Below are 18861 nucleotides of genomic sequence, written 5' to 3'. Positions count from 1 at the left end.
AACTTTGACCAAAGTGCTTTGGCTTAATTTAGCTCTTCCTTAAGCTCCAAGGCACCGAATACAAGTCTTTTAAAGAGCTAGGAGACATGTATGAGCTGGCACTTGATGAGCTGATACACTGATTAATTTGTAAGATAGCAAATATGGCTAGAAATTTTATTTAAATCAATTTTAAGTTGTATCATATGTAAACACCATTCTTGGAAAAAAGAAAACCTCAATTAAATATGCTGGACCTCCTGCCTCGATTATTGTGGCAAACAAAGTAAGTTTTGAGACTTTGTACAAAGAGTACATATAATAAATATGGATCTTTCATGGCTTTGTCATGATTAGACTGATTTAGGAAATTTTACAGAGATTAAGCCATAACATCATCTCTTTTGTAAAGTTCATTATTTTCCTTGTCCAAACATGCTTCTGGATAAGAAGACTTGATTGCTTCTTATATCCTGGAATTTTATCACAAAGGAAACAAGAGATTTGATTGAATATACAGATTAAATCACACTTACATCTATATTTTAAAAAGAAAAAAGTTATTTCCAACTTAAAACAGTCCTCCTCTAGAGTAAATACACACTGTATGACACAGAAGATAATGAATATATATTTGTATGTCCTCTGTTGTTGTTTGATTTTTGTTTTGTGATGATAAAGTGGAACCCAGGGCTTCATGTATGTTAGGCAAGTACTCTACAACTGAGTTATATCCCCAGTCCTACTTGTATGTACCTTGAAAGAAACAAAAAGAGAGTCCAATGGAAAGAAAAAAGTAAAAACAAGTTTTGCAGTCTCTAAAAAAGGAGATAATCTCTAATTAAGCATATTATTTTCTCAAATTTTTATAATCATTAAGTGCATGTATGAGAGCACTTGAGACACCTGCTTTAAGAGCTAAATTGAAGGTATATGAGAACAAGAAATTATTTGGGGATTTACTGATAGATTTCAATTTGATGCTTCTAAGATAAATTTTAAGAACATTTTAAACAAGTATCTAAATACATGAAGTATACATGATGACATTCAAAACATTTATTACAGTTTGTCTCCAACATAAATTTCTAAACTGACGCCCCAGTCATTTAGAAGTTTTTTATATTCCCTAAATATATGCTGCTGCTTCCTTTGACAATGTCTTTTTTTCTTATCCATTATTTAAAATGGTAGTCTTCTGACCCTTCTTGCCCCTACTGGTTCAGCTCAGTTCACTACACACACACACACACACACACACACACACACACACATATATATATATATTTTTAGAGAGAGAGAATTTTTTAATATTAATTTTTTTTTTTAGTTTTTGGCGGACACAACATCTTTGTTTGAATGTGGTGCTGAGAATCGAACCCAGGCCGCACGCATGTCAGGCGAGCGTGCCACCGATTGAGCCACATCCCCAGCCCCACTACACATATATTAAAGGCCTTCTATGTGACAATGGTCGAGATAAGCACCAAGAAAATCAAGATGTGGACCCAATTTTGAAATGTTATTCTATGAAATTTTCTACAACTGCAACGGGGTGGCATAGTTAAGTCTTATGGTAGACAGAGGCTGGTGAATCCTAACAATATTGCAAGACAATGAGGTGGGTAAGGCCAGAGGCCTTTGGAGGTGGGGGAAAATGGGGAGTTCAGTATTTTGTGCTGGATTAAAAACTGGAGGCTAAATAGACCTTTGGGTCCTTTGAAGCAATATATGCTAAGCAGCAATTTATTTATGATCTCTTGAACCATGGGGTAGGGGACTATTTGCTTCCTTCTAAAAAATTGTTTGTGAATGACACTTATGTATTATTGGTAAATAAGCCTTCTCCAATTCAACTAGATAATCACATGTACTTGGAAGTTCTTTTTCTTCTTATTTCATTAATAATGTCCCTCCACTAAAATGGAATTTTAAATAGTTTAAGCAATTTGTATTGTGGATACTTCTGTTGAAAAAGAAGCATGTACTATTATTTTATGTATAATTATGTTAAAAATTTCCAAGATCAGCTGAGGATATAGCTTAGTGGTAGAGTTCTTGTCTAGCATGAATGTGTTTGATACTCAACACTGTCCCTTGTGGGTGGGGGGGCAGAAAAAAATCAAATAGTAAGAGAAAGAGAAAATTAGCAACTGAATAGGAGAAAATATTTGCTAAAGATAGATCTGATAGAAGGCTGTTATCCAAAACATACAAATAATTCTCAGAATTCAACAACAAGGAAATAAACACTCTGATTAAAAAATGGGTCAAAGACCTAACAGACATTTCACCAAAATAAGAATACAGATGGCAAATAAACATATAAAAGACCATATGGCATCAGGGAAATGCAAATTAAAGCCCTGAGCTACTACCACACACCTCTCAGAATGGCCAAGGTCCAGAATATTGGCAATACCAACAATGGTGAGAACAGCAACTCTCAATCATTGCTAGTGGGAATGCAAAGTAGTACAGTCACTTTGGCAGACAGTCTGGTGGTTTTGTAAAAAACTAAACATATCTTAACATAAGATCCAGCAATTCACTCCTTGGTATTTACCCAAAGAAGTCAAAAACTTACATCTAAACAAAAACCTGCACACTATGTTTATAAAAGCTTTATTCATAATTGCCAAAAGTTGAAAGCAACCAAGATGCCTTTCAGTAGATGAACAGAAAAACTGTGGTATATCCTAACAATGGAATATTATTTTGTGCTAAAAAGAAATGAGTGATTAATCTATGAGAAGATATGCAGAAAACTACTAAGCAAATGAAACAAGTCAAATTGAAAAGGATATATACTGTATGAGTTCAACTATGTGACATTCTGGAAAAAGCAAAGATATGGAAATAGTTACAGATTAGTGGTTGTCAGGGTTGGACATGGATAGAGAGGGATGAATAAGCAGTGTACAGAAGATTTTTTAGGGTGATATTCAATTCAATATGATACTATGATGGTGGATGCATATCATTATATTTGTCAAAACTCATAAAATGTACAATACCAAGAGTGAATCTTCATGTAAACTATGGACTTTGGATGATTATGATGTGTCAACAATATAGGTTCACTGACTGTAAAAAATATACCATTCTGGTGAGGGATGTTGACAGTGGGGGAGGTTGGGTATGTGTGGGAACAACGGGTATATGGAAATCTCTGTACTTTCTGCTCTAGTTTTCTGTAAACACTGAACTATTCTTAAAATTAACTTTATTAATAAAATTTTAAAAAATAACAAGTCACATTTAGTCAAAAGATGAAAAGATAGGATACAGATGGGAAAAATATGTGTAAACCACATATCTGACAAAAAAAGTAGTGTATAGAATATATAAAGTATTCTTAAAACTTAACAGTAAAAACAAACAAAACAAGCAATCCAATTAGAAAATGGGCAAAAGAGATATAAGCACATGATGTTCAACATTTTCCTCATTAGGTAAATGCAAATTAAAACCATAATGAGATATTACTATATATCTATTAGAATAGTTAAATAGCGACAACACCCAATGCTGCTGAGAACATGGCAAAACAGAATCATCCATACAATGATGTTTGTAAGGTAATATGATATAGCCATGTAGAAAAGAGTTTGTCAGTTTCTTTAAAAATTAAATATGATCCTGGGAATTTATTCCAGAAAAATGAAACCTTAGATTTACACAAAACCTTATTTGCAATTACTACAGACTGTAAACTACCCAGATGTCCTTCAACAAATAAATGGTTTGGAATGTGAAGGACATCATTATATAAAATACATGTATGAAAACTTGAATTGGGTGTCAAAATATTTTATATACAAACAGAGATACAAAAATTGTGGTATATATATGTATTAAGAATTGTAATGCGGGACTGGGATTGTGGCTCAGCGGTAGAGTGCTCGCCTGGCATGTGCGGGGCCCTGGGTTCGATCCTCAGCACCACATAAAAATAAATAAAATGAAGATTAAAAAAAAAGAAGAATTATAATGCAAAAAAAAAAAAAAGAATAGCATTACCTTAGATTATGTAGAGGAAAGTAAAAGGAGGGGAAGGCTGGGGATGTAGGGATAAGAAAGCTAGTAGAATGAAACAGACATTATTACTTTATGTATGTATGTGACTGTATGACCAATGTGATTCTACAATATGTATACTCAGAAAAATGAGAAATTATATCCCATCTATGTATATCAAAGTATATAAGTGCAATCTACTGTCATGTATAACTAATTAAAACAAATAAAAAATTTAAAAATAAATAAATAAATAAAGGCATTGTGTTGTGTCCATCTACCAAAAAAAAAAAAAAAAAAAAGATTCTCTCTCTCTAAAAAAAATAAAAAATAAACCCTGATATTTTTAATACTGATACAGTCTCAACTTTTATCTAAGCCCCCTACAAATTAAGCATCTTTTTTCTAAAGCAAAAGCAATCCCATAAGGAAACCTTACTATTAGGAATGTAACACATACCTGCATAATTATTTGTTAATAGGCAAGTCATGCAATTTTAGTGGTTAAAACAGTTCATTAAATGACAATATCAAACAGGAAGTCATTTTTCATTAATCTCCTTTTCTTTTATAACAATATAAAGGAATAAGCAGATAAAACAGCAGGCCATAACCAAAAAGTAATAAGGAAATCAAAACCCTGGGCTCCAGCTCCAGTTCTGCACTGACTGCAGAGATGGCCTAGCAAGAGGGCTTGAAGGGGCAGACTTGTAGACAACTGCTGGCATTCATGGGTCACTATGACCACAGGCCCACTACTCAACTTCTCTGAGCCTCAGTATCATTGCCTGTAAAGTAGGGATGATTACAACGCCAATTTGATAGCACTGTTTAGGATTAAATGATATAAGGAGATAATCCATTTAGAGGACTCAACCCAGAGCCTGTAGATAACTAAGACTCAAATGTTACATAGCTTGAATTACTTTTGGATGTATGGCTGTGGAAAAGCCACTTAATTTAATCTCTTTGGCAACTCACTATTTTGGCCAAAAAAAATGAGCAGTTGGAGAATAACCTTGAGTTCCTTTTACTTCTAATTCTCCCTCACCGTATTCAAAGAAATCAGGACATAACAGTGTCAAATGAGAAAGAACTGAGTACCTCAAAGGCTGACCCAGTGCTGATTATTATAGGCAATACTTCTTACATGTACTTGGAATGACAGCATGACTACTTATTTATTAAATTCACTGTCTAAGGTAAGCTTACAAAGGAAGTTATCATAAAATTCCTCTCCACCACAAGAATAATTCAGTAGTTACTTGAAACCCATTTAAGTAGTTTTTTTAGGAAAAAAAAAAAAAAAAAGGATCACGTTGCAATTAATGCTTGAGAATCATTACCAGGTGACTTGAATAGATATAGTCCAATGGAATTTAGATGACCTGCCAAACTTTACCAAAAATGCATACCTTCTCAGGTGAAGTTCTATAAGGATAATTTGATAATATTAGTCAACTCAAATCAACCAGAATCACCTAAAGAGCTTTACAAAATCTTGATGCCTAGGCTATACACAATAGCAATCAAAACAATCTGAGGATGGAAGTCAGGCAATAGGATTTTTTTAAGATCCTCAAGTGATTTCAATGTGCAGCAAAGTTTGGGAACCACTGAACTACCCTGACCATTTGTGAACTCTAGAAACTGATTTTTACATTGCCACAGATCTGGATTCATGATAACTCCAATTTTAAAGGAATTCTCTGGTCGATGCTATGAATTGAGTCCTTTCTCTAGCTCCTTTGGTTGGAGAAAGGATGTACAACAAGTTAACATTATGTTTTGTGGCTAATACAATTATCTAGAATAGTGTTACTCACAACCAAGTGTGGTCCACAGACTAGCAGACACCCAAGAGACTGTAGGAGATGCAAATTCTCAGGACTCAGTCCAGACCTATCAATTCATTATCTCTAGATGGAAAGAAAGCCCAGGAATCTGTACCTTTATAGACCCTGCAGGTGAGTCTCACATTTGTTGAAGTTTCAGAAGAAATACACTGTCACTTCTATATTTCTGCACTCACATACATTCAGGCCTTCTGTTCTCTTAAGGAAAGATCTTTTGGCCTATTTTAATTTCTATATTCTACCTGACTTCTAAGCTCTGAGACAAATATCCTCACTATTATATTCTTTCCACTTTCTCTCTCCTTCTTAAATTTTCTTTTGAAATGTTTCAGATACATGAGAAAGTATAGATAATGATATAACAAATACCCATGTACTACTACATAATGATTTTGATCTATGTTGAAATATTTCCTCAAGTAATGTGTGGTGTACAATGAGGAATACAGGATATGAATCATTTACAACTTCTGCTATATTCCACATTATTCTCCAAAATGGCCATCAGAAGACTGCACATTCTTGAAACTGCAATCTATTAAATTCTATGTATCATATAATTCAGAAAATTATATTCTGCATGTTGTGTAATTCCGAAGAGAGGATTTATACATATGGCATAAAATGGCACCTTAAATCTATTTTGGTTTTTATTTCCTTCATACTGACAGGTATGGATTTTCTTCCACTGATTTTTTGCTGCTTGGACTTATGGAGATTGCCGGCTCATGTCGCTGGTGTATTTATCATTGAACTCTTTGTTTTTCTTACGAATTTATATGAACTCTTTGTTATAAGATTAACATTTCTCAGGTGTGGTTCATTGATTTTCCTTATTTTTATTCTCATCTTTATTTGACATTGCTATTTATTGCAAAAACAAAAATGTTTTAAACATTTGTACATATTTTAAATCTATTACTTTATCTTTACTGTCAGGTTCATTTGCCTCAAAATTGGGTTGTTATTGGGATACAGATCTGAAATATTTAATTTTATTTTAATTTTTCTTTACTTTCACTTAAAAGTGTTTAATTCCATCAACTTAGTATTTATTGTGAAGCATATAAACATTTTTCCACAGTTATCTGACTATCATAAGATGATTTATTAAGGAATAATTCCTCATTCTCTTATTTTGAAACAATTTATTATGCTTTAATTCATAGTTAGGCCTATCACTGAATTCTATATTGTACTGAATTTAAAACAGTTCTAATTCTGTGACTCAACTGTCCAAGTTGTTTCTTTCCAATATAGTCTATTATATATGAAAGCTGGACTGGGACTCCTTTTCCAGGACACTAAACAATTTTTTAGACCTTTTGTTTTTCTAAATACATTTTAGAATTGTTGTGTCAAATTTCAAAATTATTTTTGGTTTGTTGGCATTTTGAGTAGAATTGGTTTAGACTAGTGAGTTAAGTTGAAGATCACATGGTAATAATATCTGGGTTTTCCTTTCAAGGAACATGACGTCTCTGGAAAATTGGCCCTTTACCAAAGAGATTATGTTGTAAGATGACTGACATGGCACAGAAAACCTTCACACTCACAAGAGTATACTGTACAGTTAATAGTAAACAGATAACCACCTGTTCTCAATCTTGTCTTAAGATAGTGCAAGACAGAATAGGAATTAATTTCTAAGTCAAGGTTATCTTTCTATGAGAGTTTTTAGATGCTAAAATACATTCTCTTTCCCTACACAATTTGATGATAATAACAGACACCACATGCTAAGCCCTTAGTTAATGCTTAACATGCACTGTCATGAGTAGGAACAAATTTCCAGGACAGAGGCAAAAGAGGAAGCCAGGGAGAGGTTTTCCCGAAGTTCCTCTCCACGAGAGTGCTTACCCTTCTGGCCACAGAGATCTCTTGTTGTTCCTCCCACTTCTTCTGTTCTACTCTCATTCGTGCTTTGTACTCTGCAAGCTCAGGCAGTTCTTCTAGCCATCGAAGGCGAGCATTTTGCACAGCTGTTTCTACCTGTAAGACATTACAAGACAAAGAGGCAAAGCAGGGTATAAAATTTCAGAAAGAGCTCACTTTCAAATAACAACTATAATTTCATGTGTGTTTGACATTGTATCTCACTATAGCACAGGTACACTGACTTTAAGTACTTTACCTTATCCTAAATAGTAGATTCAGATCTATTTTTTCTAAACTTCCCATGCTGTCCCATGCAAATGCCACAACAGAAAGTGGGAATCTATGAGATGTTAATGAATAATACTATCTTATAAAACTTTATGAGGTATCAATTTTATTTTCTACAAACTTCTGTTTATCTTAGGGAAAAAAGAGGTATGCCAAAGGGCTGCTCGGTGCCAGCTGCTATCTCGTCCCTACGCCCACATGCTCCTCCCACCTCATACATGCATGCACATGCACACACATATATGTATCACTATGTTTGAGAACCTTACACCTAAAAAATTTCCTGCTGTCAAGAGTGAGTTTGTACAAAAGAATAAGGGCAATACCTCATTTTGCAGAAAATTTTAAGAGGATGAATTATAAGGTGATCTGGTCATAAATCTGCCACCAGTTACAAGATCATTAATTAAATAATTTGTATTTATTCCTTTCTTTTAAAATGTATGCACATATATTTATAAATAGAAAAACAGAGTTGATATACTAGGCCATATTTCTTACTAACATACTAAATACAATTACAGGTAAACTCCCAGGAATTGAGAATATGGAGAAAAGATAAAGTTTCTATAAAAATTTATATTCCTTTAAAAGTTATTATGAACTATTTCCTTTATACTACAATATGCTAATGTTTTTCTTCCTTGTCTTCACAAGATTGTCTTTAAATACATTTCTATGTCTATGGAACATTTTCTTAACATACTGACCACTTCAGAAAACTATCTAATTAATTGAAAATATCTTTGATACCATTACATATATTTGTCTGTGTTTCCAGATCTTCTGAATGCCCTGTAAGCTCATGTAAAACAATACATTCAAGCAAAATTTTAACTACTGAGTATGGGAGTGTGTGTATTTATATATTTTTTGGGGGGTGAGGTTATTGGGGATTGAACTCAGTGGCACATGGCCACTGAACCACATCCCCAACCCTTATTTTGTATTTTATTTATAGAGACAGGGTCTTACTGAGTTGTTTGCTGAGGCTGGCTTTGAACTCTCAATCCTCCTTTCTCAGCCTCCCCAGCCACTGGGATTACAGGCATGTGCCACCGCACCCAGCTAAAACCTGAACATATTTTTTAAAACCTTAGTTCAGGTATTATCTTTTTTGGAAGTTTACAATAAGTAATATGTCTTTCAGGAAATAAATACATCAAGGATATATCAAGGTCCAGGAACCTCTTGAAGGCCAGACACCCTGTCAGGTGGTCTGTGAAGCCAAACAATTTTCAAAATTATATTAAACACAATCTGCCTTTTCCGGTGCCATCTCTCATGCACAAAGAGCATAGTGTTCCAGGAACTACATGCTATGTTGATGGCAAAAATGCTCTGACAACGAACAGAGATTGTGTTTGGGGTATTTCTTATTTTTAAAAAATTTTCTCAAATTTATTTTGTCACATAGGTTATATCTATAATCCACACAAACAAAAGCTCTTTAGACCCCTCCATTTTTAAAAGTGTAAAGGAGTCCTGAGACTAACAAACTCAAGAAGCACTGTAATAGTTAAGATACATATAACAGGTAACTCTGTTAACACACACTATATTTTTCTCAGTATGAGACTTTAGTATCTGAGTGCTTCAAAGGAAGGACAATGGCACCACTTTTTGGCAACTGATGAGAATTACAGACAAAATTCCATTTATGGGGCATGCCTGAAGACCCAAGTCACATTGAGTCTCAACACTAATATTATTAAATATCTTATTCAAGTATACTTATATCTATAACTATTTTGGTGAGAAATTTTCTATGAAATTAGATGTGAAAAATTCACAATTAAGTTGTGCTTCATTCAGATGGAAAACCGCCATCTTTAACCTCAAGTGAAATCTCAGATCTTAGAGGAACAAACATTTTGTAAACTGAAAGAAGATACAGAAAAATTGAGGGGTAAGAGTTTTATGACAGAAATATAACGAAGAACACTTTAGGAAAAACATAACGGGTTTTCTATTCTAGAAATGCACAAAATTTTAAAATCTATAAACAAGTTCAAAAGTTGCAATAGTAGGGAGCACCGATAATTTCTATAATAATCATGCCTATTACCTGTTGGGCAATATTTTCACAGTATTTGGCCTCCAATTCAATTTGGAGTTTCTTCAAAGCCCCCTTAATAGCTGTTTCCTTCTCCTGTTCTAAATCTCGCTGGAGCTTTTGCTTCTGCTTTTCTACCATGACCTCCATGTCTGCCTTGGAAATGACATCCAGGGTGGCTGCTTGGTCAGTTTGGCTTCCACAATCTGTGGTTTTCTTTTTCAGAGCTTTTACAGTTTGATCCAGCTTAGACTGCCACTCCTTTTCCAGCTGTTGTATGAGTTTTTGTTTCATCTGTTTTCAGAAGAAATATCATATAAGAAGAAAAATGCTCAAATAAATGAAAACTAGAATAACTACACAAAAAAGCAACCTCACCTGTGTTTGAAAACCATCTAGACATTGTTATAGTAATTATCTGAGGTTTAGAAATTCAGTCAATGAAAATATACTCTTTAAGTAAAACTTGAAAGTTATTCTTTGACCTTAACTATGTGAGAAAAATCACAGGGAAGATTTAATTATGCTGTGTGAGGTCAGACTAACTGGCGTTCAATATGCAACTTTCTGGAAGCCTTTTTTTTTTTTAATATTTATTTATTTATTTTTAGTTTTCGGCCGACACAACATTTTTGTTTGTATGTGGTGCTGAGGATTGAACCCGGGGCGCACGCATGCCAGGCGAGCGCGCTACCGCTTGAGCCACATCCCCAGCCCATGGAAGCTTTAATATTGACACTATCATGTGGCACAATAAAAACAAAAACAGCAAAAGAAAAACTTTTGCTATAAATGTAGGTTTTGCCATCATGGATACCATGCTTCCACAAATCAGCACTGAGTAAATCTAATTAATTAATCTAAAAAATAGTTTACTAACTTGAACATACTGACATTTTATTTGTTATGAAGTTAAATTTTACTAAGTAGACTGCATTCAAGAGGAAGACATTACTAGAAGAATGTCTTGATTTTTCTACTTTCGACAATGTAGTGGGATGGATCTAAACACAATCCACCTTAGGCCAACTGTGAAGTTGCAAGATTTGCTTTTTCTTTTTTCAGTTCCCACCTCCTGGGTATCCAAAGTTCTTAAACTGCTTACCTGGCTACCAGATTAGTAGAAATTAAAAAGAATTTTATGAATAGGAGAATCTAAATTTAAATAAACCTGAAATTTTTTTTTTTTTTCATTTCTAGGTAAGTTCTTAAGATAACAATTTGGCTTTCTAGGAAACTATTAGCATTTCCTAAGCTCATTTGTAATTTACACAATAGAGATAATAAATTTTGTACTTCTGAGCCTGTCCACTACTTCCTTCTTCTAATCTATTATAAGGATTATTTGTTGATCATACACACACACACACACACACACACACACACACACACATACACATAGATATATATATTTATCTAGAGTTATCAGAATCACTTCACAATATAAAATTAGATCATGGTTTCAATTTTTAGGAATCAAAGACGTGCCTAGTAAACCCGTTATATCCTGAATTTGGCTGAAGGGTCAAGAGAGGTTAACTTTAAGAGGTAAAACTGTTGTGGTAAGCTGCTAAGAGCTCAACTCTGAAAGGTAAAACAGAGAATTATATATACACTTGCCAATTAAAAATTATGTCTATTTATAATTGTCTTCTATAATTAACACATTTTTAAAACATAGTGACCAGAAAGAAATTTTAACCCACACCTCTTTCTGTTCCTTATCCCAGTGTGCTTTGGCTAACATCATTTCGCTTTCAACCTGCTGTTTACTACCAGTTTCTTGCTCTTTCAGCCACTTGGTTTTTTCCATGATAAGAGTTTCTTGGTACTTTTCTTCAAGTTCCAACTGCAGTTTGCTTACAAGTTCTTCTCTTTCCTCCAATAGCTGTCTCTTTAAACAAAATTCAAGTAAATATCTCTGAATAATACTTATGGTCTCTCCAAGTTAAAAAAATAAAACTTGTTGTACTTTGCTTAGATAGCAAAAACAAAACCAAAATAAGCAAAACAAAAACAACTCTCTAACCTCTGTAAAAGAGTGGCTTAGTTTGGCCTGAAATTGTATGAATATACCTTAACATGTTATAGCAATGGCATTATGAATGGGAATGATGGTCATCTTTGTCTTGTCTACAAATTCATAGCTGAAACTGATTTCTACACAACCCAGAGAGTTCTGTGTAAGGTTTTTTGCCCACTTTTTTTGAATAAGAAAAGCTAACACATGAAGAAAAGTCTGTGTGCTAATAAATGCTTCAGGACATAACTGAGCTTCTGCTTAACCTATGGCTTGACTCAACAAGTGTTTCAGAAAACAGCACATATGAAACATTAAAATATACCCTTGGGCTCTTGGGGTTGCCTGTTCCATGAATTCTATAGCCAAACTAAGTTCCCTACCTAAAGCTCAACCACAAGAAAATAGTTGTGTCCTGCAGAGAAGGGGTACCCCAAAAGCTCCCCAGGCTGCTCCAGAGTAAGTTCTTGAACTGCGCATGGGAAAACATTTCCTAGGAAAACAAACTGGTATATCTTTGTCAATCTCTAGGAGAGATGAAAAGATTAAATGAACTCTCCTAAATATAAAGGTGCTTCATTCTGATTGGCTTACAAAGACTACTAAGTGCTTATAGTTCCACAATTTAAAAACTGAGCCAGGCACATATCTGTAATCCCAGTGGCTTGGGAGGCTAAGACAGGAGGATCTTGAGTTCAAAGCCAGCCTCAGCAAAAGCAAGGCACTAAGCAACTCAGTGAGACCCTGCCCCTAAATAAAATACAAAATAAGGCTGGGGATGTGGCTCAGTGGTTTTGTGACCCTGAATTCAATCCCCGGTATTAAAAAAAAAAAAAAAAAAAAAAAAAAAAACCNACAAAGAAAGTTGGGCAGTCAACACAAAATGAAAATAAGGAGCCATGGGTTTTAGGCTTAAAGTGAGTCTGGTCCACACTTCTTTGCCTTCTAGAATAAATCTACAAGAAAATATTTCCTCCTTTGTATATGACATTTTCTACAAAGGTTTTAATAGCGATTTCAATATTTACTATATTCCCAAGTTATATTAGTATAGCCCAAAGTGAAGAGACTTCTAGGGACACTGTCCCCATTCACATCCCCCAGCCAAAAGTGTCAGTTTCCATGATAAACTGAGGCCTGAGAGACCAGGTGATGAAGAATCAGCATAAACTTTACCATACCTTCTGTTCCTGAGCTTGCTGCTCCTTTTCAGTGGTCTTCTTGAGAGTCGACTCTAGAGTATCCTTCTCTCTGCACACTTCTAGGTAACATTCCTGCACAGCAGTTATCTCCTTACTCAACTTATCAATGTCAGACCTTGGATACACAAAACCAGCAACTAAATGACCACAGAAAAATTAAAGGGCCGCATAACAAACAATTTTCCTTTAAATTACGGACTAGGAGAATGGTTGTCTCTATAGTTGCAGAGCAGCCGAAGTCTTATTCTCACCTGAGCTGAGATTGAGTCACTTCATAAATCTCAAAGAGCTGCTGCTTCTCCAAAGCATGCTTTGCTAATAGGCTCTCCCGTATTTGGGCTTTCATGGCCTCATGGTGCTGGTGGTAGGTCCTTTCACACCTAGCAACAGAGAAGGGGATCTAAGGCAATGCTCGGCATTACTAGAAACACTAAAATAATTTCTAGAATCATTTCCTCCCCACCTCTTCCCTCTAATGCCAATTACAAGGATGGTCAGATTGCTTTTCTCCAACCAAAACCAGTAATAACTAATTTATAACCAATAATCTTATGAGAATCTTCAAAATTTTCTTTTTTTCATGTTTCTACAGAAAAATGACAAACTTGGATGTGAGAATGTCCCAGTCATTCAAACACAAAGTAAGTAATCTATATTGAGGACTTCTGTTTATAAAGAAATTAATTAAAATAAGTGAGGGTGTGGTTCCCAAATCCCAAGTTATATATATTAAACACAAATACTAGCAGCATCCAACTCACATGTAAGTTATGTCCCAAAAGTCTGTTTCCAAGTTTATGATTTGGTATTTGGAAGACATATTTCCTCCCACAGATTTCTTCTTTATAAAAAATAGTTTCCCAGACTCGCTTTAACAACAAGCAAACAACAAAAACCCCACTAAGCTATAATATTTCAGTGAGATGCAGTCTTAATGATGCTATAGAACCCATATTTCCACGTTTCTGTGGAAAATGTGTTCCAAATTCTAATTGAGAAGCCAGGGACTTATCTCTGCCAATTCAAGATCCCAAAAGGGAAACATTCATTTTATCCATCTTTGTGTGTTTGTGTGTGGGTGGGTGGGGTATCTTGGAGGAAAGGGGACCCAGAAGGCAGGCATCTGGCATCTACATACTTACCGCTCCACAGTTTCCTGTTTATCACGGTCAAAATCCTGTACCATTTGTCTCATTTGATTACATAAGTCTTGATTTGTATTTTTCAGTATTTCTTCAGCTTCTTTAAGTTCCTAGACAAGAAAAAAAAATGAAGTATTTAGAGGAAACAAACATCATTTTCATCAATTAATCTATCTTCATCTTTTTAACATCCTCTGTGCTCAATTCTACCCTATAACATTAGTTGGTATAATCTCATTTTCATAATTCTACAAAAGAAATGGCTCTATACCTTGGTAAGAGCATAGATTTATTTGATAAGCAGCTTTTTGATAGGAATAAAAGTTAATATTTTATATTTGTTTTGATATTAAATGAAAACATTTAACCGGAAGTACTGGCTAATTGATACTTAAAATAAGTCATAAAATTCAATAATCTTTGGTAACTATCTAAATAAATAAGCAAGATTTTACTTTTCACTCAAAGGTTGACTGAGAAGGAAAAAACACCTGTATCAGTCATGCCATTAGATAGAAAGGAAACAGGAATTACACTAAACTTCCAAAGAAACCACTACCCAAAACCACTAGTAGAGGGAAACAACTGGATTCTATATCTGCCTACTGCTATACTTGAGTAATAACTTGTATTGCTTCTGTATTTTTTAAAAGTGTATTTATCTCTTTTATATTTAATAAGGTCATGAAAATTCTCATTAACTTATAGGACATTTTTAATTACCTGATTTTGTTGTTGCAAAACTTGAATTTCATTTTTAAGTTGCAGTACATCATCTCTAATAGTCATATCAGAAGTAGAAGAGTCAGGCCATAATTGATTAGTTGGCTTTTCTGAAGTATCTGTTTTGGTCTAAGTGTTAAAAAGAAATCAAAAGTATTTGTTTTGAAATAATTTTATATTAACAAAAAACCCTGCAAAACAGCATGCATAATTTCACACTTCCCCACATATGACACAGTTATCAAAACCAGGAAATTAACACAGATGCAGTATTACCAACCAATCTGCAGACATCACACAAATGTCTCCAGTTTTCCTCTGGTGTCCTTTTTCTTGGTTCAAGATCAAATTCCATGATTCCACACTGCACTAAGTTATGTCTCAATAGTCTTCTCTAATCAATGAGAGTTCTTCAGTCTCTATCTTTCAAACCCATGACATTTTCTAGGAGAACTAATCAGTTATTTTGTAGGATTATCCTTCAATTTGGGTTTTTCTGATATTATTTCTTTACTAGATTCATGAATGCCAAAGAAATGATACATGCTTGTGGTAGCAGATAGCGGATAGCAATATGCCTCACTGTTGAAGACAGTGTCTTCCAGCCATTTCCATTGTAAATTTACCACCTTTGGCTTGTAAAATAATAAATATCTTCTGAGAAGATTCTTTGAGTCTAGGCAAATATCTTATTTCTCATCATACTCTATAAGCATTTACTCTATTTCTGTAAATATTTGTAACAGTATTAACTCATGTATGTTTTTTTAATAGGTACAATTTTAAAGCTTCATAATAAACTTTGACAACTTGCTTTTTAGAAAGATCACATAAATGATACCATTGGGTGATACATGAGTCCATCCAACTTTCATCTCCATTGCCAATGATTATCCTTAAATAATTGTTGTCCGATGGGAAAGGGGCATCTGCCAATTGGTTTCCTTTGTATTTCTTGCGTTGTCACCAGAGTGCAACCTCTTATATGTAATTCATTTGTTTTTCCATCTTCCCACATTTGTCTGTTTAAATAACTCTGCATATTTTTCCTCTTCCTATCTGAATGTTTTCCTTATCTATTTCTTTATTGAGAGGGAATCACAATAATTTCTTAAATTCATCTACTATATCTACTATATTTGACTTGTTGGCATATTATATGCCTGACTGTGAGTTCTTTTCTCTAATGTTTAACAAATATCTATAACAACTTTTGTACTGCTCCTGACAGGGGGGCAGGTATCTCTGCCCATGCAGACTTTGTCTTTGGAAGACAGTCTTCCAATTCAGTGTAGAGCATAAGTCTTCATTCCTTCAGAGTCAAACAGCTCAAGCTGACTTTTCCCTTTTCACCTGCCACCTTTCCCAGAAGACATTTCTACAACCCCAGTCAGAATAAGGGCTAAGAATATCTACTCTTTTTTTAGCTTCTGTCCAAATGTAGGGAATGAGGTGGGCATGAAACCTAAAGATGTTATTTACTCCCTAGAATGGCCTTCTGTTTTTAAAATACTTGGCCTCTACTTTTTATGATACTCATTTGTGCTTCTTCCAAACTGGTGAGTTTTTATTACTGGGAATAAAAGTCACATTATACTGATACACTGGAATACGCTTTTCAGGGCTAGATTTTATACTTGGTTTTGATGAATCATCACATTGCAATCACACAGGGACTAGGTACTTGGACTTATCAGCACAGTACCTTTAAAAAAATCTTTACGAGCTGGGGTTGTGGCTCAGTGGTAGTGAGCTTGCCTAGCACGTGAGAGGCCCTGGGTTTGATCCTCAGCATCACATAAAAATAAATAAATAAAATAAAGGTATTGTTTCCAACTATAACTAAAATTTTTTTAAAAAAAAAAAGATCTTTAAAGTGAAAAGATTACTTGAATGTCACAATAAAATTTCTTCTCAAAAGTAGAATACTGAACACACTATCTTCAAGAAAACAAGAAATTTAATACACTAACTGTATGTCTAAAAAGATTCTAGATAGAAACCTTCTGAGTTGGCTACTGAACATTGCCTCTCCAATACTTTTGGAATCAGAGTTTAGCTTCAACCACAACTTGAAGTATGGTAAAACTCTTCATTGAGAATCAGACACAAAAAGTTCTGTGTTCACAAAAAAATTCAGTGTAGATATGGCTGCTAGTAAGCCAGTCTGGTTTACCTAAGGCCTTTACCATATTCTAACCACTATCTACCTTACTGGCCCCGGTTGGTCAATTGGAGTGAATTGCATAATATTTGATCTGCTCCCCATCACTGCCCAGTGCTATGTATGGGCAGTCTCCCAATTCCATATTATCCTAGAAATGTCACTGTTATGGTTTGGATGTGAGGTGTCCCCCAAGAGCTCACATGTGAGACGATGCAAGAAGGTTCAGAGGAGAAATGATTGGGTTGTAAGAGTCTGAACCCAATCAGTGATTTAATGCCCTGATAGGAATTAACTGAGTGGTAACTGAAGTGGCAAGATATAGCTGAACGAGGCAGGAATTGGTGTGTGGCTTTGGGTATATATTTGTATCTGTAGAATGGAGATCTTTCTCTCTCTCTCTGCTTACTGATCACCATGTGAGCTGCTTCCCTCTGCCACACTCTTCTGCCAGGATGTTCTGCCTTACTTTGAGCCCTGAGGAATGGAGCCGGCCTTCTATGGACCAAGACCTCTGAAACCTTGAGCCCTCTAATAAACTTTTCTTCCTCTACAATTGTTCTGGTTGGGTTCTTTTAGCCACGGTGGCAAAAAAAAAAAAAAAAGCTGACTAAAATAGTCATAAAGCAGTATTATTGGGGTTTTGTACAGAACAATTTTATTATTATAGATAAGATTCCTGAGTGAAAATTCAGCTTTAAATATTAAACTACTGCTATGAAGTCATATAAAATGAAAACAAAAAAAATACAACACTCCATAATGACTTTAAATTGTTCTATATAAGATGATTATAAATGAACATAAAAATATACTATAAAGTATGTATAAAGCAACAAATATCCATATCATTCAAGTGTTCATAAAAGAAACATGCCAAATAATCCATAGTTTTGCTGGCCCTCTTGAAACTTAGAATGTATACTTAGAAATACCCAGGAGAGGATTTTGATTGCTCAGTTCTCTTTAGAAAGATAGCCAAGAAACTTTAAACTGATGTGTTCTTTCTCTTAATAGATTTCCTTTTAGAACATACAGAAGTTTAATATCCTTTCATGTCCTTCCTTTCCCCTTGCCCTTTCTTAATTATTAGGCGTTTCCTGTATCACTTTCTCTTGGCGGTAGATGAGGATTTGTGAAGGAAAGGTGGGCTGAACACAGCATGGCCCTAAGGAAGCAGCCTTGGCCATTTATCAGTCAAGTTTTAGTTTCAATTTGCCTAAGACTGACTCTGTTACCTTAGAAGGCTCACGGACTCCCCCAGATTCATTTTCCTTACCTATGAAGCAAGGGTACTGCCTGAAGAATACAGAAGTGGAATTCAAGGACTCACAGAATCTGCTTTTATGCTTCTTCCATCTGTATCACCACTGTATGGTTTATTTTCTTGTATAGTGTGACTTTTGTTAGAAGAATATGGATCAGGGAAATCTCACATTCAAAATTCTAAAGGATTTCATTGTGCAGAAAAAAATCAGATTTTTTTCTTTTTCTTTTCTTTTCTTTTCTTTTTTTTTTTTTTTTTTTTTTTTT

The 18861-nt window shown here is 34.5% G+C and overlaps 1 protein-coding gene across 7 annotated transcripts in view; it reads right to left on the bottom strand.

The window, feature by feature from the left end:
* The window catches only part of Cep152 (centrosomal protein 152), a 90067-nt gene that overhangs the window by 19997 nt on the left and 51209 nt on the right, over window positions 1-18861 (bottom strand). For 5 of the 7 annotated variants that reach the window (XM_048793738.1, XM_048793740.1, XM_015480688.2 and 2 more), the window contains 7 exons: window positions 15165-15293; window positions 14442-14551; window positions 13551-13679; window positions 13279-13414; window positions 11786-11971; window positions 10090-10371; window positions 7716-7847 (listed from right to left, as the gene is read on the bottom strand). In XM_048793738.1, the coding sequence (XP_048649695.1) occupies window positions 7716-7847; window positions 10090-10371; window positions 11786-11971; window positions 13279-13414; window positions 13551-13679; window positions 14442-14551; window positions 15165-15293 (1104 nt within the window). The remainder of the gene's footprint in view (window positions 1-7715; window positions 7848-10089; window positions 10372-11785; window positions 11972-13278; window positions 13415-13550; window positions 13680-14441; window positions 14552-15164; window positions 15294-18861) is intronic. The other 2 variants (XM_048793741.1, XM_048793743.1) reach the window with 1 other exon arrangement.

This window comes from Marmota marmota, unplaced genomic scaffold (genome assembly GCF_001458135.2).
Source record: "Marmota marmota marmota unplaced genomic scaffold, marMar, whole genome shotgun sequence".
NCBI classification, from domain to species: Eukaryota; Metazoa; Chordata; class Mammalia; order Rodentia; family Sciuridae; genus Marmota; species Marmota marmota.
This window is presented reverse-complemented; position numbering and strand designations above follow the sequence as displayed.